Here is a 26,888-nt window from a genome sequence, read left to right on the forward strand (position 1 = left end):
TAAACTATGCTACAAAGAACTATCGATCTGTAAATGTTGCTTTTTCTCAGGTTGCTTCCAATATAAATAGGTGGAAGGTCAGTGGTTAAATCTTCATAAGTGTACTAAATTTGCAGTGCAGAAGACATCTATTCAAGGTACCACAAAGCAGTTCCCAGGTTCTGGTGCTATGATAAGGCACTAACAGAACAAAATCAGATACTGACAATTTACAGGCCAGATCAGCAACATGATAGGTCACAAAGTTTGAACTTTTCACTGCAGTGCAGAAGGACAGAAATTGAAACAGCAGACTGATATGAATTCTGTTTATTCCTAATTTGGTATTCACATAGGGCACAGAGCTATATGCACATCAGATGCTTCTTCTGACTTCCTACAAATGAACATGAGTGCAGTATGTGATTTAAGTGGTTTAAAAAGATTTTTACAAAAGGTTTGTTATTTATTTAAATAAGGTAATAACACTATGGAAATGCAAAAAGTGTCTCAATGTATTGTATAATACATTCCTTCCTTGGGATCCTTTTTACATGGTTTAAAAAGTGTATGTCTAGCCAAATGTGTTTCTCTTGGATTAGATTTGAGATAGTGTCAATCCTTGTCCACTCTATCTGGAGACTCCGTAAGAGGGATTGCCTCTCAAATCCTATCCTGTTTTGACAGGAAATGAAGAAAAGTCTCCAGACAAAGCACTTTCTTTAGCAGAGTAGATGGCTAGGTCAGGTTTTTATTACTGTATACCATACCCCTGCCCCATACCCTTTACGCTAGGGACGCACCGATACAGAGCATTTTCCTGGTACCGGAAACTAATACTTTGCGTTGCAATTTGCGTCAATACAAATTGCAGTGCAAAGATTAGCATGCGATCTCTGTCCAAATCACATGCAGTTTCCCCCAATGGCTCCTGTATGAAACCTTACAAAAAATGGCCACTGCCCCAGTCTATAACTGACCTTCACAGCAAGGAGCACATGGAAGAGCGGCGCATTACGCAGTATTGTTGAATTGCTAGTCAAGGGGGCGCACTGCACACCCTAGCTGCCATTGTGCTACATGCGGGGTGTCCAGTGCGCTCCTGTACCTTTAAGGAGGGCTGGGCTCCCTCAGGTTCATCTGCCCTTGTTCTATCCATTAAATACATATGCCTCAACTATGGGGGCTCTTAAAATTGGAGTTAGGAACTACAGAATACTGGGCTCTGTAGCTTACACATGTGTTTGCAAACTAAACCCCTGTTTTTAACGCATACTGTTAAGACAGGTTAATTCGGTTTGTTTGCAGGCTGTACGGCAAGTTAGAGCTGGGAATATTTCTTTTTTGTTGTTTGACGTCCTGTATGAAACCTCCCTTAAGACATCCCATGCTGAGTGGAGAGTGGGCGTGTGGGGATGTATACTATGGAGGCAGATGCTCCATATTCTCAGCAGTAGAAAAGGAGAGAAAGCGGGGGGAATTTAAAATTTCTCTCCTCTCTTTGCAGGGATGACAGTTCGGGCTAAAGGGCTTTTGACTGGTTCGCAAATTCCAGCCGCTTTCTCTCCTTCCCTACCACTGAGAACATGGAGCATCATCTGCTATCATAGTATCCATCCCCACATGCCCACTCTCCACTGCGGGAAACCTCCCTGCACCGATCCTGTGTTAACTCTATGACAAGCCTGGGTTCACACAGTAGCAGTGGGAAAACTGCATGCAATCTGGACAGGAATTGCATTCCTGTTCAAATCACATGCTACTCTTTGCAGTGCAATTTGCGTCCATACATTCTGTATAGACGCAAATCGCACTGCATAGTACCAGTACTCGGTATCCTTGAGTACTTGACCAAAAGGATAGGTACTTGTACTCGTCGGTATTGGTGCATCCCTACTTTACACCATATAGGAGGGTGCTTGGCCTATGGTGATGCCATGAAATACATATGAAGAACTTGTGAGCACATCAAAAATACAACCACAGTTAACAAAAAAAAAAAAGATTCCAATACAAAATGATTCCAATGCATTTTAAGACAGCCTTCTGTTTAGTTTAGATTATAGTAGTAATCAGTGTATATACAGTAGGTGTAGTCTCCCACACACAAAACATCACAGGTTTGGATAGCAAGTAAGATAGGGAGGGGAGCCACCAATTCTCATATTCTCCATTCATTCTTCCATTTACCTTTACCAACACAGGAGTCTGCTTTGCACAAAATTTCTAGTTTTAAGGATAGCAAGTGCTAAATTTCATACTTACTTGCATTTCACCAAATCGATAATACGACATTTTATACATGAGGCAATTTAGCAGAGTTTGAGATCCAGCCTTGTCAACTCGAAATTCTCCTTGGGGTGTGAAATAATCACTTTCCTAAAAGTTGAAAAATAAATCCAGATCAAAGCTGATGGCATACTTTTATAAACTTTAAATCCGATCTTTGCATCATGATGCAAGTACCCAACTGTATTGTCACACATTAAACATTAAGCTGAGTACCCCCACCCCTCTTTACCCCAAAAGATAAAAACCAGTTTGCACTTTCTGACTTCCATAAGAGCAAAAAAAACAAAAACAAAAAAAAAAAACATTGGGTTACATGCTACTGAAACAACGATCAGTTGTTGAACTATATATAACCCTTTCACTGTCTAAGCAATTTTTTTGCATCTTGCTTAAACACTTAGTTTGTATATGAATCTGCACTTCAAACTCCAAAACATTGTGGGGGGAATTTCTGAAAACTGGAGCAGAGAGAATTAGTAGCAGCTGTGCATAGTAACCAATCATCTTCCATCTTCAACTTGTTCAGTTAAGCTTTGAAAATGAAAGGTAAAATCCGACTGTTTGCCATGCACATCAGCTTCCAACTTGTACAATCTTAGTAAACTCCTCTACGTATTTTTAAAAAAGCAAATGACCCATAGAATCAAATTAGGTAGTTGTAGTTATTTTATGTCACATGACATAAGTGCAACCGTTTATCAAACTTATTTTTTAGTCTCAATTTTCATGTACATGAGGGTTAAAATGTAAAATCTCCAAATTTGCTGTAAAATATAAAAGGTGAGAAGGAGTTCAATAAAAAAATTCTAGATACGGTGAAGATTTAAATGTGCATGTGCCTGTAAGAAAGTATGATACCCAAATTTGTCTATAGGCGACCCTAAGTTTACAGCTTGTCAATTTCGAGTTAACCATAATACTGTCTTTAGTATCTCAGTGCACACTTATGCACATGACCTACAAGCACGTTTTGCATGTGTGTGCACAGGTGGCTGTAAGGAAATATGTTTTATTACCTGGCATCCATTTTGTATAATGCCTAGATTTCTAGATGTGTGAACAGTTGGTTTCGGTTTTGTAACTTCTCTCTTGTTTTCTTACAATAGTTTCATTTCTGTAAACGGAACTACTTTATATGGTATCCCTCAACTATTTGCAGTGTCTGTTCTTCACGTAACTATATTGATAAGAATGGAATGTTTCATTGGTCATCCTGAGATTAAGCAATGCCTACTGAGTTCTGTATAACCGTTGTTTTGTATTAAACTTTCACAGATTTAGCTTGCACACTTCGGTGTCGGAGCTTTATTTCTCCCAGGTTTGAGGGTGAAAATAACAAGGAGAAGGGCTACAGACATAGGTTGAATCCTTGCAGTGGCAGTCTTTTTTTCTTTTTTTTAAATATTTTCACTGACAAGTCTTCTATATGATAGCAATTTCTTTATGACAGGTCCTAATGTCTGCTATGTCCTAAGAGATCAGTTAAAGGCTGTACTTAATCTGTTGCTCTCTTGTCTACAAGGGTTGGTGTTTGTTGGTAAACTTGTCTACTTGGACTTTATTGTTAGTGCTGGCTTTCAATGCATTTTAACAGTGCCGCCATTCAGCTGTGCACCCATCCTCATGTGGCTTAAGAAGTCTGTGTGGTATGGTATGTTTTTTTTTTTTAGGATCAGACAGCTCTGAAACAGAAACAAGGAAGATTGAGAAATGAAGGATTCTCATCTCTACTCTCCATCCTGAAGACTGCAATAGATGTAGGACATGTGTGTGCGTGGTTGAAGCACATGTTTGTTTACAGCCATCCAAATCACTTCTACTGGAGAGCCCAACATTTACTTTTCAATATACAGATTTACATTCTGATATTGCAGCACCTTAATACTTAAATTAAAGGGTTAACATGTAAATACATCTTTTTCATACCAATCATGGTTTCCTATGTATATACCCGAAGGCTTTTTTTTTTTTTTTAACAAATGTTTGAGCATTAATGTTCTGCAAAACAATGCAGCTTTTGAGCTAAAAGGGCACAACTCTAAACAAAAAGAAATAAAAAAAAAAATTAAAGCAACCCCTGCCCTAGAGGTTTTATTATTATACAAGGGCAGGCAAGACTCTTTCCTTTCAAAGGGCATGTACACAGAGTATTTTCTTACCCTGATGTCTTTTGGATGTTCTCCTTCTGCTATCCTAACCATCCAGAGAAACTTATTGATGTCATCGCCAGAGTAGCCAATTACACCTCCAAAAATAATCAATACATAATCTACATCCAAGCTTCTCATGATTTCATAGGCAGCGGATTCATTTGAAGACATTGCTTTTCCGACCTGAAAGAGAATGCAGATGTAGTATTAATAGATGTTTGAAAGAGAAACATCTATCGATACAAAACAGCCAGCCAGTTTACTGAAGCAAAAAAGAAAGAAAGAAACTATTTATCTCCTCTAAGCATGAACGCATTTCTGGTACTATAGCAGACAAGAAGCAGCAAGGAATTATATAATGCTATTGTAACTGTATCAATATCTGTATACAAAGAACTAAAAGCAGAATTTATAGGCATTAAATAAAATCACATCACAGATGTTTTAGTTGTGCTGCAGAGAAAGAAGGGGGAAGGGGGAGAGCAAGAAGGGAGGGAGAGAGGGAGGGGGAGAGAGGAAGGGGGGGAGAGAGAGGGAGAAAAGGGGGGGGGGAGAAAAGGGGGGGGGGAGGGAGAAAAGGGGGGGGGGAGGGAGAAAAGGGGGGGAGGGAAAGGGGGGGGAGGGAGAAAAGGGGGGGGAGGGAGAGAAGGGGGGGGAGGGAGAAAAGGGGGGGGGGGAGGGAGAAAAGGGGGGGGGAGGGAGAGGGCGAAAAGGGGGGGGGGAGAGGGCGAAAAGGGGGGGGGGAGAGGGCGAAAAGGGGGGGGGAGAGGGAGAAAAGGGGGGGGGAGAGGGCGAAAAGGGGGGGGAGAGGGCGAAAAGGGGGGGAGAGGGAGGGGGGAGAGAGAGAGAGGAGGAGGGGGAAGAGGGGAAGGGGGGGGAGGAAGGGGTGGAAGAAGGAGGGAGAGGAAGGGGGGGAGGAGGGAGGAGGGAGAGGAAAGGAGGGAGAGGAAGGGGGGGGAAAGGAGGGAGAGGAAGGGGGGGGGGAAAGGAGGGAGAGGAAGGGGGGGGGGGAAAGGAGGGAGAGGAAGGGGGGGGGGAAAGGAGGGAGAGGAAGGGGGGGGAAAGGAGGGAGAGAAAGGGGGGGAAAGGAGGGAGAGGAAGGGGGGGGAAGGGGGGAGAGGAAGGGGGGGGAAGGAGGGAGAGGAAGGGGGGGGAAGGAGGGAGAGGAAGGGGGGGAAAGGAGGGAGAGGAAGGGGGGGAAAGGAGGGAGAGGAAGGGGGGGAAAGGAGGGAGAGGAGGGGGAAAGGAGGGAGAGGAGGGGGGGGGAAAGGAGGGAGAGGAGGGGGGGGGGGGAAGGAGGGAGAGGAATGGGGGGGGGAAGGAGGGAGAGGAAGGGGGGGGGGGGAAGGAGGGAGAGGAAGGGGGGGGGGGAAGGAGGGAGAGGAAGGGGGGGGAAGGAGGGAGAGGAAGGGGGGGGGGGAAGGACGGAGAGGAAGGGGGGGGGGGGGGAAGGACGGAGGGAGAGGAAGGGGGGGGGGAAGGACGGAGGGAGAGGAAGGGGGGGAAGGAAAGGAGGGAGAGGGCGGAAGGAGGGAGAGGAAGGGGGGGAAGGGAAAGGAAGGGGCGGAAGAAGGAGGGAGAGGAATGGGGGGGGAAAGGAAAGGAGGGAGAGGAAGGGGGGGAGGGAGAGGAAGGGGGGGAGGGGGAGGAAGGGGGGGAGGGAGAGGAAGGGGGGGAGGGAGAGGGGGGAAGGAAGAGAGAGAGAGAGAGGGGGGGAGAGGGAGGGGGAGGGAGGGGGAGGGAGGGGGAGAGGGAGGGAGGGGGGGGGGAGGGAGGGAGGGGGGGGAGGGGGGAGAGAGTGAGAGCGAGGGGAGGGGGAGAGGGGGGAGAGAGTGAGAGAGGGGGGCAGAGAGAGAGGGGGGCGAGAGAGAGAGGGGGAGCAGAGAGAGAGAGAAGGGGGAGCAGAGAGAGAGAGAAGGGGGAGCAGAGAGAGAGAGAGAAGGGGGAGCAGAGAGAGAGAGAAGGGGGAGGAGAGAGAGAGAGAAGGGGGAGGAGAGAGAGAGAGAAGGGGGAGCAGAGAGAGAGAAGGGGGGGGCAGAGAGAGAGAAGGGGGGGGCAGAGAGAGAGAAGGGGGGGGCAGAGAGAGAAGGGGGGAGTGAGAGAGAAGGGGGGAGTGAGAGAGAGAAGGGGGGAGAGAGAGAGAGAAGGGGGGAGAGAGAGAGAAGGGGGGAGAGAGAGAGAAGGGGGGAGAGAGAGAGAAGGAGGGGAGAGAGAGAGAAGGAGGGGAGAGAGAGAGAAGGAGGGGAGAGAGAGAGAAGGAGGGGGAGAGGGAGGGAGCGAGGGGAGGGGGGGAGGGAGCGAGGGGAGGGAGCGAGGGGAGGGGGGGAGGGAGCGAGGGGAGGGAGGGAGGGGGGGGAGAGAGGGAGAGGGGGGAGCGAGGGAGAGGGGGGAGAGAGGGAGAGGGGGAGAGAGAGAGGGGGAGAGAGGGAGAGGGGGGAGAGAGAGAGGGGGAGCGAGAGAGAAGGGGGGGAGCAGAGATAGAGAGAAGGGGGGAGCAGAGAGAGGGGGGAGCAGAGATAGAGAGAAGGGGGGAGCAGAGAGAAGGGGGGGAGCAGAGAGAGAGAAGGGGGGGAGCAGAGAGAGAGAAGGGGGGAGAGAGAGAAGGGGGGAGAGAGAGAGAAGGAGGGGAGAGAGAGAGAAGGAGGGGAGAGAGAGAGAAGGAGGGGAGAGAGAGAAGGACTGGGAGAGAGAGAAGGAGGGGAGAGAGAGAAGGACTGGGAGAGAGAGAGGGGGAGAGAGAAGGAGGGGAGAGAGAGAGGGGGGGAGAAGGGGGAGAGAGAGAAGGGGGGGGCAGAGCGAGAGAGAGAAGGGGGGGGCAGAGCGAGAGAGAGAATGGGGGGGGCAGAGCGAGAGAGAGAAGGGGGGGGCAGAGCGAGAGAGAGAAGGGGGGGGCAGAGCGAGAGAGAGAAGGGGGGGGGCAGAGCGAGAGAGAGAAGGGGGGGGCAGAGCGAGAGAGAGAAGGGGGGGGCAGAGCGAGAGAGAGAAGGGGGGGCAGAGCGAGAGAGAGAAGGGGGGGGCAGAGCGAGAGAGAGAAGGGGGGGGCAGAGCGAGAGAGAGAAGGGGGGGCAGAGCGAGAGAGAGAAGGGGGGGCAGAGCGAGAGAGAGAAGGGGGGGCAGAGCGAGAGAGAGAAGGGGGGGGGGCAGAGCGAGAGAGAGAAAGGGGGGGGCAGAGCGAGAGAGAGAAGGGGGGGGGGCAGAGCGAGAGAGAGAAAGGGGGGGGCAGAGCGAGAGAGAGAAGGGGGGGCAGAGCGAGAGAGAGAAGGGGGGGCAGAGCGAGAGAGAGAAGGGGGGAGCGAGAGCAGGCGAGAGAAGGGGGGAGCAGAGAGAGAGAGAAGGGGGAGGAGAGAGAGAGGGGGGAGCAGAGAGAAGGGGGGAGCAGAGAGAGAGGGGGGGGAGCAGAGAGAGAAGGGGGGGAGCAGAGGGAAAGATATGGGGGGGGAGCAGAGGGAAAGATATGGGGGGGGAGCAGAGGGAAAGATATGGGGGGGGAGCAGAGGGAAAGATATGGGGGGGGAGCAGAGGGAAAGATATGGGGGGGAGCAGAGGGAAAGATATGGGGGGGAGCAGAGGGAAAGATATGGGGGGGGAGCAGAGGGAAAGATATGGGGGGGGAGCAGAGGGAAAGATATGGGGGGGAGCAGAGGGAAAGATATGGTGGGGGAGCAGAGGGAAAGATATGGGGGGGGGAGCAGAGGGAAAGATATGGGGGGGAGCAGAGGGAAAGATATGGGGGGAGCAGAGAGAAAGATATGGGGGGAGAAGGGAATGAGGAAGACCGAATAGAAAAGGGGAGGTCTACAATTGCTCCTGAATAAGCTTTGGAAAGAGGGAGGGAAAGAGCATCGGGGACGTTTCAGTCAAAGTACATTCACGTGATCAATAAAGAGCTCAAACCCCTATTTCCTTAAATATTAACATTTACCCCCAAAAATGTCCTAGGAGTTAAGCTGGCCACAGATGGATCAAAATTGGATCCATGTATGGGCAGGCCGATTGTACACAAGTCCATCCATCAAACGACTTGGGTACAACCAGTGTCGGGTTGTTTTACATTCAGTTATTGCCTGCAGCTTTAGCCACTAACAGTAATCATGGTGTTCTGCCGGCTGGGAAAGTAACCCTCCCCCCAATGGCAGAATATAACACTGTGGGAGGCATTCCTCCATCAGCATTGTGTTGATGGGGGAATCAAGCTATTTTCTTTCTACCCGTGGTGGAAGAAAAGAAGATAGAGTCCTCTGTGGGCTGCTTTACCTTTTAGCCTTTTATATGAGCCATTAAGCTTATCACCTCCTATTTCCTTTACGTCATCCTTTACTCCTGGTAATGTCCTAGCACTTGTTCCTTCCACCCTTTCAGCTCCAATTAACCCATAACACACTCTCAATTGCTTTGACAATACTAAAATGTGTTTGGTCCTTATGAAAAAAGCTTATACAAATTTGAATTTGAGAGGGAGGAGAGGGTGAGGAAGGGAGAAGGAGAGGGTGAGGAAGAAAGAAAGAGCAGACTGGAAGAATTATTTTTCTTTGCCAAGTGCACAGTTTCCTGTAATCAATAGCTGGATATAGATTTCTTTGCTGGTTCAGTCAGAACTAGTGCAATTATGTGATCAATACAGAGCCCAAACTTCCTGGTATGCAGACCTGAAGCAAGCATGCTGACTAAAAGAACTGAAGCCATGACATATCATCATGAAAGCCAGGGAACTAAATCTCAAAAATAAATGTCTGCAATGCGTGAATAATTCCTTCATTATAAGTGTACTACTGATAGTGTGCAAGATAAAGAAATCTATAGAAAGCAATCAAATTTTGATTGACCAAGGTAACATGAATGAAGTCTAATTCTGATTTCTAAGGGTTACTGCACTTTGCCTTCTGTATTGCTGGGTAAAGGCAGGTCTGACTGCGACACAATCTACCAGCCCAATGTGACACTTGGGTGACGATTGAGCCTTTTATGGATGCCAGTCATTAGCAATAATGGGTACTTGCAATATCTGAAGTGCTCATTATCATCAGAGATTTTCTGGTGAGTTGGAAAACCTTCATGTGAGCTGGCCGGTCCTTCCTTATCAGTAAGAGAATGAGTCACTTGCACGTAGCCGAAAGGTATAAAAATCCCTAAGAAGAGCAACCAGACTTCTCTACTACTGCTGGCTTGAATATATTTTAGAATTATGCATTTTGTTGTTCCTTCCATTGGATTAATACTTTGATTGAAACTTTCAGTGGGAATGGTGAGACACATAGCCCAATTCAAAATCAATTTGAAACACTTTTCACACTTAAGAAGATGTTGCCAGTAGCCTGGGCTGTTACTTTTCTAACTGTCTAAACCTCCATCCACTCAGAAAAAGCATACACACATCTACTGAAGTTGCTGTTGGAAAGTCTGCAGATTCTGGTCCTATATGGCAACTGTCCAAGATTGCAGCTTGAAAGATGCCATTTGATGAAGATGCCAGATCTTTGCTTGATACTTGACTAGTCAGGATCTTCAAGGGTTCTTTCTTCCTTTTTTTCATGTATATTGATTTCCATACTTATTGACAAGTAACAAACGTTACCTACATATACAACAATAGTTCTTTTTCTTCCTTTTTCATTTATACGGATTTCCATCATTTAAGACAAGTAAAGAATGTTACCTACATACAACAATGTTGTGGCTCTAATGATGGGGGCCTAAAGTCTGAAGAAGGATGACACGTCCTTATGTCACGTCCGGCATGTGCATTCCACGTCTCTCCCGGAAGTGCCATGGCCATCTTGCCTGTGCAATCCACCACTCACTACCACTGGTCGACTCAGTGCACTCACCTGGAACCATACAATTGGTGAGCCTTTGCCTTGCGGTTATCCTGTAAGCGTTTTTAACCTTTTATGACTGAATAAACCACTGCATACTGCACTTAAAAGTGCCTTCCTTGCGGTTTATTGTCCATCAGTGATGATCCCAGCTGTGGTGGTTCCCAGCCCAGAGCAGTCATTCCTTATAAAATTCAGTGCTTGGAATGCCTGATCCTAGTTAATCAATGCATAACCTGTTGTGAAATTGCACAAGAGATGAATCTTTCTGTGGGGACAGTGAACACCCCTTTGACAACAAGCTTGGCTCGAAACATGTTAGGGGATCCTGCCCAACTGACGCCATTAACCACCAGGGAGCCATTAGCCACCAGGGAGCCTAGATATTAGGCCTGGAAGTCATTCGATGTTATTTGATGCGAGTTCAATATATGTTCAACTTGCTTTACACTTATTAAAGACGTACTTCACTATCACCACCATTTTGCCCCCTGGCTCGTTATTTACGAGCCCCGTCAAGGTGGAGCTTTTTGGAGGAGTATTATCAGGAGTGGACTCCGTTGGACCTGCCAATGAAACCTGAGGTGACCCCCGTGTGTGTATCCAATCATCCCTGAGTGTCTACCACGGTGACCGTATGCTGCTTTATTTGCTGACTAGGCCCTGATGTCCGCTGTTATACATACAACGCTCAGTTTGTATGTCTTTGTGGTAAGCGCACAATTTTACTGGATTCTTCTACAAGTCCAACTGGATCTGGATTACACCAAACACTATTGTGTTATTGTCACTTTTTTCTTCCTCACCATTTACATCACATTTAAGACTGTTCACATTTGATTGATGGTTCATATGGATTTTTCTATGAATCGATTTATGCTGGTTCTGGGTTATACGGATGATTCTTGTACCATTTTATTGCAATATCTTATATAGCGCTGCATACCTTTTATCGATATCAGTTTAGGTGTTGAGGATTGCCTTGTATGCTAGCTGCTCGCTTGAGATTGCGCTCACTTACCTTATCTTGTTTTATGGAGATCTATGGCTATCTCCATAGCCGACGCTTTAAAAGCCTTTGCAGGCTACCAGTTTAGAAGTACACAGGAGGTCTGGTGCTATAATTATTGCTCGTTCTCTCTCTCTCTGACGTTCGCGATGATATCTCACGTCTGGTGAGATTTCCATTTACATATGCGTGCAGGACTGAAACGTGCGTTCACCTTTGCGCATGAGCACAGTGGAATGGGAATGACATTTCTGCTTTCCAAAAGTGGATCTACATCCCCTCTTAACTAGGAGGAGCCAGCAACGCCGTGACGTCACGCCGCCGGAGCATCGTGGAGCTCCGGCGGCTTATACATGGGACGGTTAGTCCATACTGTTTACTGTACTTGTTTTACTACAAGTGGATATTCGCATATGCTCCAATAAATGTAATATACTACACTATGGAGATGTCTCTGCTTTGACTACCTTGTGGAGTATTAATTTGCAGCCATCCACCTGACCACCGGAGAGAAAACCTCCATAACTACCAGGGGGCAGTACCCAAGCTACCACCTAAGGGAAACTCCGGACCACCTTGATGTCCTACCACTAATATCTAGGACCATAGGAGGAAACTCACTCGATTCTAGTCACTCTCCGGACCGACAGATGACATCAGGATATATACTCTAAACGCTCATTAAATTGTGCGTTCTGGTGAGTGCGCATTCTTTCCGCACGTAATATCACAGCACTTCACCTATAGGAGGATACAGTTACGCAAGAGCACCTCAAGTCACCTAATGAACTGTACAATTAATGGTGTCTGCATATTTGAATATTTATTGTGATTTCCTTTTAGCGCTGCACTCATTTTTACATATACTCACAAACCAATGGGTGTAAAAACAGAAAGCCACAATTAACGGTCCCAGGTAGCAGGATCCCGTAGTGGAAATTTCTAACGCGTTACAAATTTCCTACCTGTATCAATGTCATCCTGTATGGCTTCTATGCTAAATAATTTGAATCCCTTAGGGCTTTCATCGCGTAATTCACTAAAGTGACATGACACTATATTTGTCGAACCCATGTAGTATGCTTCAATTATGCTCACCAAATCTGGTTCGAAGTGAGCGTGTGGTGCGACCCACATACAGAAGCCCGCAGGGACAAACTAGACAGTAGATGACAAATTGTGTGCCACAGTGTATGAACGGTTTAATCAAGTGGGCCTTCCCATCTGCTCCACAAAATTCTCTCTTTCTGTGATACATGTAATCACATGCCCCACAGTTGGATACCCCGCATCTGTAGCTGCCCTTTTGGTCAAAGTATTCCACTTGTTTGTGGGGCATTTGTAGGAAAGTCTGACTCTGCTAGGGGCTATTAGGCTTTTCAGATCTCGTGGGCGACAGAAGATCACTCCCGGGTGTAGGGGAATATGTACAGAAAGAAGGGGATCTTGAGTTAAGATACCCCAATATTTTTTGAGTGTTTTCTTGATACGGAAGGCGTTCTGGTTATACCTGGTATAGAATGCTAAACTGTGTTGATTGGTTTATCCCCTGCAAGTCGTGATCTTGGATGCAGTGACAGGATCCCCCTTCTGTGGTCGTCTGGCTGTGATATTTGGTTCTGTATTATATGCCTTATCAATTCTGAGTACTGTATATCCTTTTTCCAAGAACTTTTGTTTCAGGATTTGACTTTGGGTGTTATAATCCTCCACTAGAGTGGAAGTCCTCCTAAGCCTGCAAAATGTTCCCAGAGGGGCATTGTTGATCCATCTGGGATGATGATGGCTCTTGCCGTGCAAGTAAGAGTTACCTCCTGTGGGCTTAAAGTGGGTTTTGGAAACAATATGGGAGTCTGGTCCGACTCGGAGTTCCAAATCCACAACAAGTGTGAACTCAATGCCAAACAGATTGGATTGACAGTGTTGGATGAAATCATTGAGCGTGGATGGAGGACCATCCCAAATGTTCAGAATATCATCAATGTAGCGAGCGTAAAGGAACAGGCTATTCTTTCTTTGCTAGCACCAATACTCCCCTATCTTTGGAGGGTTACACCTTAGCGAGTGCCGATATCCGTGATCCTGTGTTGTATGAAGATGTGAGCACTGTTTTTTGAAATATATAGCAAGGGAGTATGTAAAAAAATATATGCAGTTTTCAGTCCTTGAAACTTGTTTTTATTCCATAAACTCAAAAGTCCCAGTCTGACTTGCACGCCCCTCGTACTTACCCAAGTTCTGTATTGATCGAACACTGTGCTGGTTTGCAGGTCTTCTCTCCCCTCTCATGGGCTTGGCTGAGGGCAGAGTACAGGAGCCTGCTGCTGTCAGTAAAATTCTGTGAGCAGAGAACGGGATTGAGCCATGTGTGTGTGCACACAGCCTAGCTTGGGAACTTGCTCGCATGTGGACCACTATAAGCAGTGGCTTCCTATGGTGGCACACCGAGAAGAGGAGGAACCAAGAGTATAGATGGGGGACATCAGAAGAGGAGGTTCAGAGCTGCTCTGTGCCATACCCTTCCACAGAGCAGGTAAATATAACATCTTTTTTACTATTTTTTTTTACCCTTACAGCCGGTTTAAAGCGGAACTTTACCTAAAATGTGAAGTTACGCTCATCCGCCTCCCCTCTTATTATAGCGAACAGTTTTTTTTTGGGAGTGAGTACCAATTTCTGGCAGGTACCCACTCCCACTTTGGCTCTGCTCACCTAAATCGAGCAGTTTGGAAATTCGGCCCCCATCTGCAACCTCTTGGGACACATGACACATCCCAGGAGACTGCACAACCATTCTAACAGAGCAGAGTGTCTCTGGCATGCACAGTGGGGAGCTGGCTGTGAAATACCAGAAACAATCTGTTTTCCACATCAAACGTGGCAGCGCCACGGACCCAAAAAGTGGCAAAGAACCAGAACCAAGTGAGGAGACAGTACTATACTCCTGGATTAGTAAATCAGCAGCTACAGAACTTGTAGCAGCTGATGTTTATTTTTTACTGAAACTACTGAAGTTACATAGTTAGGTTGAACAAAAGACACTAGTCCACCTAGTTCAAAAAAAAAACCCCAAAACAAAACAAACAAACCATACAAAACTTCCATATACACAATTCTATATCCACAGTTGATCTAGAGGAAGGCAAAAAAACAAAACAAAAAAAACCCCACAAAGCATGATCCAATTTGCTCCAGTGGGGAAAGCAAAAATCATTTCTGTTCCCCCATGAGGCAGTCAGATACTCCCTTGAACAACTTCCCTTGGCATTGTTACCTTTAAATATTCGTATCCAGTTATAGTCAGGAATGTATCCAGCTTTCTTTTTTTTTTTTTTTTTTTTTTTAAACAATCACCAGAGCTGGCAAGAAACGCTTCTTAAGGGAGCCTATTCTTGCTGTGAAGAAGCCTTTCTGTATATGTAGGTTAAATTTGCTTTTCTTCTAGATGTAAAGCGTGCCTCCTTGCTTCTGTAATGACCTGAAAGTGAATAACTCTACAGTATGTTGACCATTTGGACCACTTATGTATTTATACATGGTGATCATATACCCCATTATGTGCCTCTACTCAAGAGAGAATAAATTCAGTTCCTCTAATCTTTCCTCATAGCTGATCTCCTCCATGCCTCTTATCTGTTTGGTTGCCCTTCTCTGTACTTTCTCAAGTTCTTTTTGTGAATTGGTGCCCAAAATTGAACTGCATATTCCAGATGAGGTCTTATTGATTATTTGTACAGGGGCAAAATGGTGTCTCTCTGGAGTCTATACCTATTAATACAAAAATTTTTTCCTAGCTTTAGAAACTGCTGCTTGACTTTGCATGCTTATACGTCTAAGATCTACCTGAACACATAGATCCTTCTCAATCATAGATTATAACAGATTTTCTCCTGCATGCATGTTCTTAGCCCCTAAGTGCTTAACTTTACATTTATCAACATTAATCCTCTTTTGCTACACAGTTGCCCAATTAAACCGTGCATTGAGGCCGGCCTGTAAACTGAAGACATTCTGCAAGGATGTTACTCCACTGCATAGCTTGGTGTCGTCTGCAAAGACTGAAATGGTACTTTTAATCTCAGACCCTATATCATTTATAAAAGTTAAAAAGTACGAGTCCCAACACTGGACCTTGGGATACATCACAAATAACTTTAGACCATAAAGAGTAGGAATCATCAATCACTACTCTCTGAATACAGTCTCTTAGCCAGTTTTCTATCCATTTACGAACTGAATTTTCTAAGCCTGTAGACTACAATTTATACTTATATTTTGACAAAGCATTTGACACAGTTCCGCACATGCAGCTAAAGTATACTGTATCCATAGCCACTCCTTTGTCTTTATTTTTGCTTACCTCACAAAAAGAAATCAGATTTCTTTAACCACAGTCTTTCATGCATTAACGCTGACTACTGCTTAAATTATTTTCTAGCAAAAACTCTTCTATGTGGTCTTTTATTAAACTCTCAAGTATCTTCCCGGACTCTAGACTTTTAACTAACCAGTCTGTAGTTACAGTCAGGTCCATAAATATTGGGACATCGACACAATTCTAACATTTTTGGCTCTATACACCACCACAATGGATTTGAAATGAACAAGATGTGCTTTAACTGCAGACTGTCAGCTTTAATTTGAGGGTATTTACATTCAAATCAGGTGAACGGTGTAGGAATTACAACAGTATGCATATGTGCCTCCCACTTGTAAAGGGACCAAAAGTAATGGGACAATTGGCTTCTCAGCTGTTCCATGGCCAGGTGTGTGTTATTCCCTCATTATCCCAATTACAATGAGCAGATAAAAGGTCCAGAGTTCATTTCAAGTGTGCTATTTGCATTTGGAATCTGTTGCTGTCAACTCTCAAGATGAGATCCAAAGAGATCCAAAGGTGTATAGAGCCAAAAATGTTAGAATTGTATCGATGTCCCAATATTTATGGACCTGACTGTACTTGATAAAGACTTTGATCCCTTTTTTATAGGCACCACATTGGCCTTACACCACTCCATGGGTACCATGCCAGTCAGAGTCTCTAAAAATTAAACATTCCTCTAACTTCCTTATTCCATTTTCCCCATGTGGAATCCACTAGGGATCCTTCCCCCTACTGGACTATCAAAATATTTGGAGAGTGTACTCCACAAAGTGAACCCAGGAAGTTGAGCTCTTCGTAAAATCCCTGCTGTCTTTACAGAAATAAAGGCGATAAAGATTTACTGTTGGATGTTGCAAAGGCCCATTATCAACATTAGATTATTCCATATTGGTGTCTGTACCAGCATATGATTTCATGCCATCCGGTTCCTTGCTATTTTTGATACATTCGTTGAAGAAAGTCATTCGATATGTAAAATGCATCAGTCAGAGCCGTAACAGAAATTGCTCAGGAGGTTTAAATAGCTGCAGGTATTGCTTTTTATCAGTGAGTACACAGTTTTATAAAACACAGTGCGGCAAGTTTTTTTTCTACATGTTCCAGATGAGAATTTTTTAATTTTTTTTTTTTTTTAATTCTTTAGGTCAGTCAGGAAAAGTCCATTCAAAGAAAAATTTCCCACTTTGTAACAAAAAAAAAACAGACAAACATGTTCATATAAATAAAGAATGCCAACTTGGTTACAACAAGGCCAGCCTAATAAAGCTGGCACACATATTGAGAAAGAATCTACTGGAACAAGAGATGCCAGACGTTTTGCATATAACAAAGAAAGATACTTTTACTCAACTATATAATTCATGAATGTTAATCAAGAGCCATATAACCAGCTTGGGTAGTAACACTTTATGGAGTAGCTAGGAGGTAAGGTTCAAGAAAAGCAAAGCAAAAAGAAGGATGGGGTAGGAGAAAGGACCGAGAGGGAAAACTGGGAAGAGTAGAGGTAGTGCACTAAGGGCAACTACCCCACCCGAGCCCAACAACAATAGTCAGTACAGGCAGACTGATACCATCGGAGAGTGACACAAGAGGACTGCCTGTATCCATTACATGTTAGCAAAATTATAGAAAGATGGGGGAGTTCAAGTAGCAGGCAACATCAGAGCCTGGTGTGAGGAGGGGAGTGTGAAGACTGTCCAGGGCAGCCAAGTGCTACAACATTTTTCTTCATGATTGGAGAGAGTAGCTGTCAATTCCTTCATCTTACAAATTTTGTTAATTCAGGTGGAACACATTTGAATCGTGGGGAGTGTTGCTGATTTCCACAGGGCTAGAGCACGTTTGGGCAGCAAGAAAAGATTTGTAGTGTTTCAGTGGCACACAGTTATAAATACACAGAAGGTAGCTGGTAGGGCTGGTCCCCAAATCCACTGAAGTAAGCTGACAAATAATCATTTAGCGTATCTCAGCCCAAGATGAGCAGAGTAAAGTGCACAAAAACGTGCATTAGTGATGCCAGGCACTACTGGCAACCGCAGCACTTCAGGGACCTGCAGAATTTGTGTAGCAGGGCAGGTACACGATACCATCTCATAAAATGTTTATAGCTTTGTTCATGAATTCACTAGATAACAATGCCCTGTGTGGTAACAAAATGGGCTCTGTACCTTAGGTTTGGTAAATGTGATGCATTTCTTATTCCCATTTGTGAATATGGGGGTGGAGGAATAGTCATCTGGAGGGGCAATGAGCAGCTTTTAGAGCACTGAGAGCAGATGGGGTGTGTTCAGTGTGTTTTGGAAGAAGGATTCGAAGGGGAAAGTGGCCTTATGTATTGCTTGGGACGTGGGAAGGACCTAAGGAAATGCTCGATTTGAAATGCAGCTAGGGAATCCAGTGGAGGCAAGAGCATTTAATGGCCTATAAAAGGTGATTTTACTTAAGAAACAGATCCATTGTTCTTTTTCTAGAAATAGCTTCAGTTATGGTAAGAAGTTCTCTTAAAGTGGTTAATTTGTCACTGCTTTTGTGATCCTTCTAGAGATGTATTGTATGGAAAACGCTTCCTCTTTTTCCGGTAGGCAGAATCAACCTGCTAAAATTGATTTTAACACTGAAATTTCTGTACTTTTTCTGGAACGAGCCACTACTCATACCTAAATACTTTTTTTTGCAAAATTACATTGTATTGTTCCTGTATGGGTGGGAAACACTGCCTGACTTGTGAAAGACCCTACAGCTCTCCCTTACTCACGAGGGTTTATCACTATCAGACTTCCGACTACTACTGTGCAGCGGTTTTAGTCACTGTATGTTGGAGGTTCTCCCAGCCAGTGGACAACCAAGCAGTTACCTTAGAGGCAGCACTCACAAGGTCTCATGCCACTATTAGCAATTTCGTTTTTCATGGCCCTCATGCTCATCCTTCACTCACTTGTATGATGAGAACCACCATCGTAGTCTGGAATCAGGAAAAGACACAGTATCGTTCAACCATCTGTCTCTCCTCATACTCCCTTATGGGCTAATCCAATCCTTCCCCATCCTCCAAGAAGTTGGCGCATTGAAACATTATGTCTAACAGGAAATTGCTGAGATGAAATACAATCTCCCCGATTACATGTTACTTAGATATTTACAATTACGGCATGCGGTGCAATCAAAGTTTTCTGCCCCTATCAACTTTGAATCCTACCCTTTGGAGAGCTTACTTCAAGGTCAATGGGGAAACCCCTGCAGTTTTCTATCTTAGACTTTCCCTTGCACACTCTATGAAATTGACTAGACTTTCTCAGATGTGGCAGGATGATCTGCCGGACTTGATCTAAGACTGAGACGAATGTGTAAGCCATTAAATTACTAAAATGGTTTCCGCCAAGGATAGGTTTATACAACCAAAATTCCACCACAGGGTATACTACATACATACTACTCCCTAGAGCCTAACCACTACTACCCTAGGGTTAGCCCCCTATGTGGTAGATGTCAGAACTTGGGACAGGTCCAAACTATATGGAAAAATATGCCCTTGATAAGCTGTCTCTTTTGGGAAGCAGTACTTGAACATATGAATACTTATGACTTGGCTCTTAACCTGGATCCTTAAGGGGTTGCTTCTAGGAATCCTGGCAGGTGAGTTATGTGAAACAGTTTTCTATGCCGTCAGTTATGCTCATAAGAAATTCCTTATAAAACGGAAGTCTCCCTTAGGTTCTACTGGACTATTTTAACCACTTGCCCTCCTGAGAATTTACCCCCCCCCCCCTTCCTGACCATGCCATTTTTTTGCATTACGGCGCTGCATTACTTTAACTGATAATTTCACGGTCATGCAACGCTGCACCCAAATGAAATTTACATCTTTTTTCCCCACTAATAGAGCTTTCTTTCGATGGTATTTGATCGTCACTGCAGTTTTTATTTTTTGCGCTTTAAAAAAAAAAAAAAAAAAGAATTTTGAGAAGGAAAAAAAAAAAAAAAAACCCTATATTTTTGCCTTTTTGCTAGTAAACATGTCCAGTAAAGGAAAAATTTAAAAATCACATTCCGTCATAAATTTAGGCCAAAATGTATTCTGCTACATGTCTTTGCTAAAAAATAATCCCAATACATGTAAATTAATTGGTTTACATGAAAGTTATAGCTTTTACAAATGGTGGCATATATACTAGGATTTTTTTCTTTTCAATTTGTACTAGTAATGGTGGCAATGAGCAACTTATAGCGGGATTGCGGCAGGCATTCTGACACTGGGGGGAACTGACTTGGTGTCACTGAAATCCCCAGTGACACCAATACAGTGATCAGTGCTAATAAAAAGCACTCACACTGTACTAATGGCACTGGGCAGGAAGGGGTTAACATCTGGGGCAATCAAAGGGTTAACTGTGTGCTGTTTTACACTGTGTGGCTGTGTTTGTGCTTCACTGTAAGCACATTGCTTTGCATGGCTGTGCTATGCACAGCCATGCATAACAGTGTGCAGGAGCTGACAGGGGAGAGAACTGTATTGTTTACAAACAGTTATCCCCCCCCTACCCCGACAGGAGATGCTCGGCAATCACCGGGCTCCAGCGAGTAATCACCATCCAGGACCCAATGATTGACAGCAGCGGCTGCGAATGAAGCACGGGTAGGGCGCATGAGCGCCTCCTACCCGGAAATGCAAAGTCATGTGTATATAGACGCGATTTTGCGCACCCGTGTCGCTCTGTAGCAGTACTACTGCTATAGGGCGGACGGGAAGCAGTTCATATACCTTCTGTATTGCTACACAAATACTGGGGCATGTTATGTTTTTCAATTACTAGGCAATACTTTCATATGTATTAAACCTTACATTTATCTTGGTTTACACTATTCACAGTTCTTACCAGTGCTATGTGACTGTTATTCCACGTATTGTTATCTACTAACGTCGTCCGATTAGCCATTCCTGCTATTTGGTAGCCGTAATCCCACCATGACATGACTCGGGCATGCTCATCTGTGTTCTGTCTTAGCCAGTAGTAAGCTTCTCTAAAGTCATCCAAGATGTTTCTTGTTCTGAAATAAGACAGATGAAGTCAAAGCACTGAAATGGAATAATGTTAAAATAAAGATATCCTTCCTCAAATTTTATCAGCAAATGGACTAGTGTTTACATTGGGCAGTTGCAGCCTAAAGAATCTGGGTGATAAAAGCACAGATCCAGGATGCTTATACAAATGTATTATTGTTAACAAAACCGAATACATCAAAGATTACTTATATTTTTTTCTGCTGAAGATTAAAAATTGCCCATCATTGCCCGTAAATAGGAAGTACAGTGGCGTTCCGTAACCAGATTTTATAAACTACAAATACTGTGAAAGCATTGAAAGTCCTTAAGTCTTCATTTGGGCACAGTAAGCCCATCTATTGAGAGAAAAATGTAGCCTTAATTTTAGTTGGCACAGGGTGTACTTTGTGAACATACAGTTTCCTTACGGAGAAAGTAATTAGCGTTTATGAAATGATAATTCATACAAGAGTATTTACAGCAGAGCAATCAGACACTAGCCTGATGAGCACTGCCTTATGTCTACGGGATATCTAGGCACATATAAGAATCTTTAACCAGAGTGCTTACAGGACAAAAACGCTTAGTAAGAGGTCTTCTTTCTAAAATATAGTGCCACATGTTGTAACATATTATAAGCAGCTGATATATATGTTTAGATGACCTACATAAAACTAATAGAAATATATGAATATACAATACAAATAAATGACTACTTCCTATCCAATGAGGGGGGTTGCATAAGAAAAATACACTGGGGGAAAACTGGTATACATATAAACCACAATATGCAGTCTCTCATTGCTTTGTACAGATTGCTGCTAACAGTGGTATGCACACATCTTTAATTTCCAGATGCAGAAATAAGCTCCTTCTTGATGTAGTATGATCATTTGTAAAAAATATATAAGTGAACAGCGCAAACATAGACCTCTACATCAGATCAATATACAAAGTGCAAACATATATAAAAAATTAAATAAATAGTGAAGTCCATCAAAATTAATAAACATAAAATTCAAAAATAGTTTGTGCAAACAGAAATTTTCAAATTCTTCTTCTATTATAAAGAAACTTCCACCTTCCACCCGTGAAAACCAACATCAAATGCACTCACCAGATTAAGGTGAATGAAACGCCTTTTAGGAATTTATGGGATCCTAAACCCTCTTTGGTATCCACTCTATAGGAATCCTCACCTCCAGCATAGACTCCACCATCAACTCCACCATCCAACCAGGGAGAAAAAAACTCAGATAGTGTAATATTGCAAAACACCATTCATAAGTGAAATCAAGGATTAAGGCCACTCACATTATAATCACTTTAAAAAGGCATATTTATTAAGACCAGCTTCTTTCCAGATGAACAGTAGATGTAAGGCAACCTCTCACAGAATCTCACATCACAGCTCCAGGTTACAGCAGAAGCTCCACAGAGACCACACATATACAGATCCCAAAAGATGGCCGCTGGAACGCACCGCTCAGCGTGCGCTCCACTCACCGGAAGTGACGTCAGACGTACGGGGTAGTGACCGGAAATGCGTCGACGCATTTCCGGTCACTACCCCGTACGTCTGACGTCACTTCCGGTGAGTGGAGCGCACGCTGAGCGGTGCGTTCCAGCGGCCATCTTTTGGGATCTGTATATGTGTGGTCTCTGTGGAGCTTCTGCTGTAACCTGGAGCTGTGATGTGAGATTCTGTGAGAGGTTGCCTTACATCTACTGTTCATCTGGAAAGAAGCTGGTCTTAATAAATATGCCTTTTTAAAGTGATTATAATGTGAGTGGCCTTAATCCTTGATTTCACTTATGAATGGTGTTTTGCAATATTACACTATCTGAGTTTTTTTCTCCCTGGTTGGATGGTGGAGTTGATGGTGGAGTCTATGCTGGAGGTGAGGATTCCTATAGAGTGGATACCAAAGAGGGTTTAGGATCCCATAAATTCCTAAAAGGCGTTTCATTCACCTTAATCTGGTGAGTGCATTTGATGTTGGTTTTCACGGGTGGAAGGTGGAAGTTTCTTTATAATAGAAGAAGAATTTGAAAATTTCTGTTTGCACAAACTATTTTTGAATTTTATGTTTATTAATTTTGATGGACTTCACTATTTATTTAATTTTTTATATATGTTTGCACTTTGTATATTGATCTGATGTAGAGGTCTATGTTTGCGCTGTTCACTTATATATTTTTTACAATTTGTGTTGATCACATTGCACAGCAGCAGGATAGAACCTATAGTAGGGTGTTTCACTAGGCGCAGGAAGAATTTTTTAGTTTTATGATCATTTGTAGCCAGGTGAATGAGGCCCAAAACACCCCCTCCCCACACACACATTACACGCCCATATAACATACACATGGTACGCGTTGTGTTACAGCACAAATATGCTAAAGGCCTCTTCAAACCAACGGGCACGCGTTACACAGCGCATAACACAGATGCTGCAATGTGTTATTACAATGCCTCATAGGGTTTTTTTTTTCTTCTTTTTTAAAATTACATTCAATGAACTGCATGTGCTGCGACACATTGGGATGTGTTGACATTTGTTGTAACGCCCTAAGTTGCAATATAATGTACGCTGGTATCATCCTATTGCAGCACACAGCACTGTGGATCAGGCGTTACCAAAACTTATTTATATGTGAAACCAATGTCCAATTTTTTTTGCAGTTTCACATAAAAAGGAGTTTGAGAATTGTACAAAAATCTGTGATTCATTGACTCATTACAGTTTCAGCTCTTAGTTTTTGTAGGGAATATGTTTGAGTGCACTAATAATTTTTAAGAATTATCGAAAATATAATTTTGGTAAACCTTTGCAAGACTATCACAGGACCTCCAAAATCAGTAACACCATTTTTAGGTTACCAATCTTGTACTTTTAGAAATTATATGGTTTGTGGGGTCTTTTAAAAACTCTGAAAGTCTTAAGTGGAAAATGAAAGGGGAAAAAAAAAATAATTCAGGAATGGTCAGACCATGTACTATTAGAAGTGGAGCACAGGGCCCAGTGGTGAAAGGGTTAACTACTCTAGCCTTCCGTACCTGTATTGTGTCATCTGCTTTTTGCCATTGGGAGCAGTAGCAGAATTTATGTGTTAATAGACTAGAATGTCAAACATGAAACTGTTAAAAACCTTTCCACATAACACTGAGGCAACAGAAGAGTTCTAACAGCCTTCTAAAAACACTGAAACCTCAATAGTTGTGAAAGGGGTGGACAGACAATATGTATTTATTAAGTGTTTTCTACCCAAACCACATAAGCAAAACTACCATTTCTTACCCGTCGTGATTGTATGATGCTAGTACGACACTGGGGCTGGAGTAGGCATTACTAGTTACCCATGTACAGTGTACAGCAAACATCATCAAGAGCATCAGCATGAGCATGGTGACTATACTCTTAATATTGGGCCCCAAACCTTCCTCGGTCTTCTCCTGCTCGGACACGGGTTTCTTCACTTTACCAGCCTGGAAGGACACAGAAAGAATTAGCTGCAGGGCTGCCAAAGAACTGTGCCAGCAAAAACAGTGCCAATAAAAAAGCAGCATCTGAAAATCTACTAATTATAAATAAAACATGTCAATGTCTTTTTAGGTCAAAGCTTGGGTTTTATTTTGATCGATGAGAATAATGCCCAGCTCTAATTCAGCCTGAAAATTTTGAGAAGCGGCACAAATTACATATTTCAAAAAGGCCTAAAGAACTGTCTGCTTCTCTAATAATGCAGTTTGTGGTTATAGAAGAAAAAAAAAAATCAATTTTGTCCGCAGTAAAATATCTTCCTACAAACCGGAATCGCAGTGTGCTTCATTATAAGATAACACTGAGCCAACTGTTAAAAGGGATGTCCACTGCCAAAGCCTTTTTTTTCTTTTTTAAATGATATACACATTTGTATGAAGTGAGCCAACAGGATGATGTATTTTAAAGTGTAATCCTTTAGCTATAAGAAAGTCATTGATCCAAGTCATGTTATCAGGGCTCACCTCTTCCACACTTGTAAGTTACTATAAAGGTTTAGGTAGTGCTGGGGGTTTAATGAGATTGCCATCACTCTAAGCTATTGACTTGCCACATACAGTATTATATTTCCTCTATATACTGCAGTGCGTACTTTTCACAATCTTGTAGTTGACAATAAGGCTAAAGTTGCGGAAAACCAAAAACCGCACAGAATGCCTATCACTATCATAAAGTGACCCTTGCATCAATCAACCTTTACAATCGCTTTGATCTGTGTAAATGTCCAACAAAGTGAAAGTACTTTTGTTTTTTTTTAATTAAAACAAAAAAAAATGTCATACTTACCTCCACTGGTTCTCCAATGGTTTTGTACAGAGCAGGCCTAAACCCCCTCTGCTGGCACTCTGGGGTTCTCCTTCATTCTGAATGCCCGCTTGCTATGGGGAGACTCATGTGGGCTGATTCCTGAGCCAGTCTATGTGTCTATTGACACATACAGCATAGCCCGGCCCCAACCCCCACTGACAGGAATGGCTTCCCACTGCCTCCATGTCCAGTGTGGAGTGAGAGTGCAAGAGTGGAGGGCACAGCTCTGGATCGAGACTGGGTTCAGGCAAGTATGAAAGGGGTAGCTGACCAAAGAAGGTTTTTACCTTAGATGAAGAGAATGAATTACATTAAAAAAAACCCCCAAAAAACCCTTTAGCTTTTAGAACAACTTTAAAGTGGACCTGTTGGTAAACCTTAAAAAAACCAACACTGGATAATTAAAATATATATTTAATACAAACTGCAGTCAATAATAAAGGGTTTTTTAATATATCCAGTGGTATCAAACTATATTGCTAATTAATGGCCCTCCAATTAATTCGGTCTCCTCCATTTATTTGGAAATATCCATTAAAACCAAGTAGTTAACGCCTCCGCCATTTCCATCTCCACCTATTTTTAACCAACCGCTGTTCATCCTGTTGCTTGCTATGACTCCTCCTTAGACCCTGTTCTAAAAGTTTACTTTTAAACCATATTTTTAAGAACTGTATATTGTCATTTTCAATTCTTTCTACAGCCAAATATTATTATGACAGGTACTTCTATAGAGCAGTCAATTTACACAGCACTTTACATATATATTGTACATTCACATCAGTCCCTAACCCTCAAGGGGTGTACAATCTAAGGTCCCTAACTTACATTCATACATACACATACTAGGGCCAATTTAGACAGGATCCAATTCACCTACCAGCATGTCTTTGGAATATGGGAGGAAACCGGAGTACCCAGAGGAAACCCACGCAGACACAGAGAGAACATGCAAACTCCAGGCAGGTGGTGCCGTGGTTGGGATTCGAACCAACGACCCTAGTACTGCCAGGCGGACATGCTAACCACTTAGCCACTGTGCTGCCCCATGTTGTGGCCCCTGACATTGTTAAATGCATTCTCACCTAAAATACAATTAAAAACATAAAATGTACAAACTAGCACCAAATCTAAAATCATACTTCCTACCAGCATCTGCACACCAGAAATCGGGCTGCGATTAAGAGAATATGCATAACACGTCCACTAATAAGAACCTGGGGAACAAAGAGAAGAACCAGTTCTGACGCTCCCCAGATCATGTTGCTGTTATCTTTGAACACCAAGGGCAATAAAAATTACTCTTCACAGGACATCATCAGTTGGAAAAGAAGAAATCATTAGAACCCTTCATGGTCCACACTACCTACAAATGACTATTCAGACATAGAAGCAGCTCACTTCAAAGATGTTAAACCACTACTGGTGTATGTTATTTCCCACATACTAAATCCAGCATCTCTTCGGTATCATTTATAACAGATCTGCTGATAAACAGCCTGTTCAGAAACAAATCTCACAGAAGAGACAAGCAACTGGTTCATTATAGCACACTAAATGGAGGATTTGGCAGCTCACACATGGGAGGCTACCTGACAGGCTTTGTTCCACTGCAGAGTGCCGTCATCCTAAAATGTCTCAGGCATTAGGAATTGGACAGGATGTATTTGGGCAATTAAAGGGAAGCCCTTTGGTGAAGTATTGTCAGTTCACAGTCCAGTAAGTTGGTGTAAGGTGGGAAAGGAGCCTGAAACCGAATAGCAGGATCACCCATCTATCACTGTTTGTACAGCTGGGCAGGTAGGTGGGAATCTGAATATTGGCTGCACACAATTAAAAAGATTTACTTTACAAAGTTCACATGTATG

At 43.5% G+C, this 26,888-nt stretch overlaps 1 protein-coding gene across 1 annotated transcript in view; it reads right to left on the minus strand.

Moving 5' to 3' along the window:
- Nucleotides 1–26,888, minus strand: part of STT3B (STT3 oligosaccharyltransferase complex catalytic subunit B) — a 240,927-nt gene that overhangs the window by 9,740 nt on the left and 204,299 nt on the right. The window contains exons 11-14 of the mRNA XM_089690796.1: nt 23,971–24,158; nt 20,502–20,673; nt 4,431–4,604; nt 2,245–2,358 (exon numbers count right to left, since the gene is read on the minus strand). Coding sequence (XP_089546922.1) covers nt 2,245–2,358; nt 4,431–4,604; nt 20,502–20,673; nt 23,971–24,158 — 648 coding nt within the window. The remainder of the gene's footprint in view (nt 1–2,244; nt 2,359–4,430; nt 4,605–20,501; nt 20,674–23,970; nt 24,159–26,888) is intronic.

The sequence above is a fragment of the Staurois parvus genome, unplaced genomic scaffold, assembly GCF_062004578.1.
Source record: "Staurois parvus isolate SC_StPar_1 unplaced genomic scaffold, SC_StPar_1.0 ptg000021l, whole genome shotgun sequence".
NCBI classification, from domain to species: domain Eukaryota; kingdom Metazoa; phylum Chordata; class Amphibia; order Anura; family Ranidae; genus Staurois; species Staurois parvus.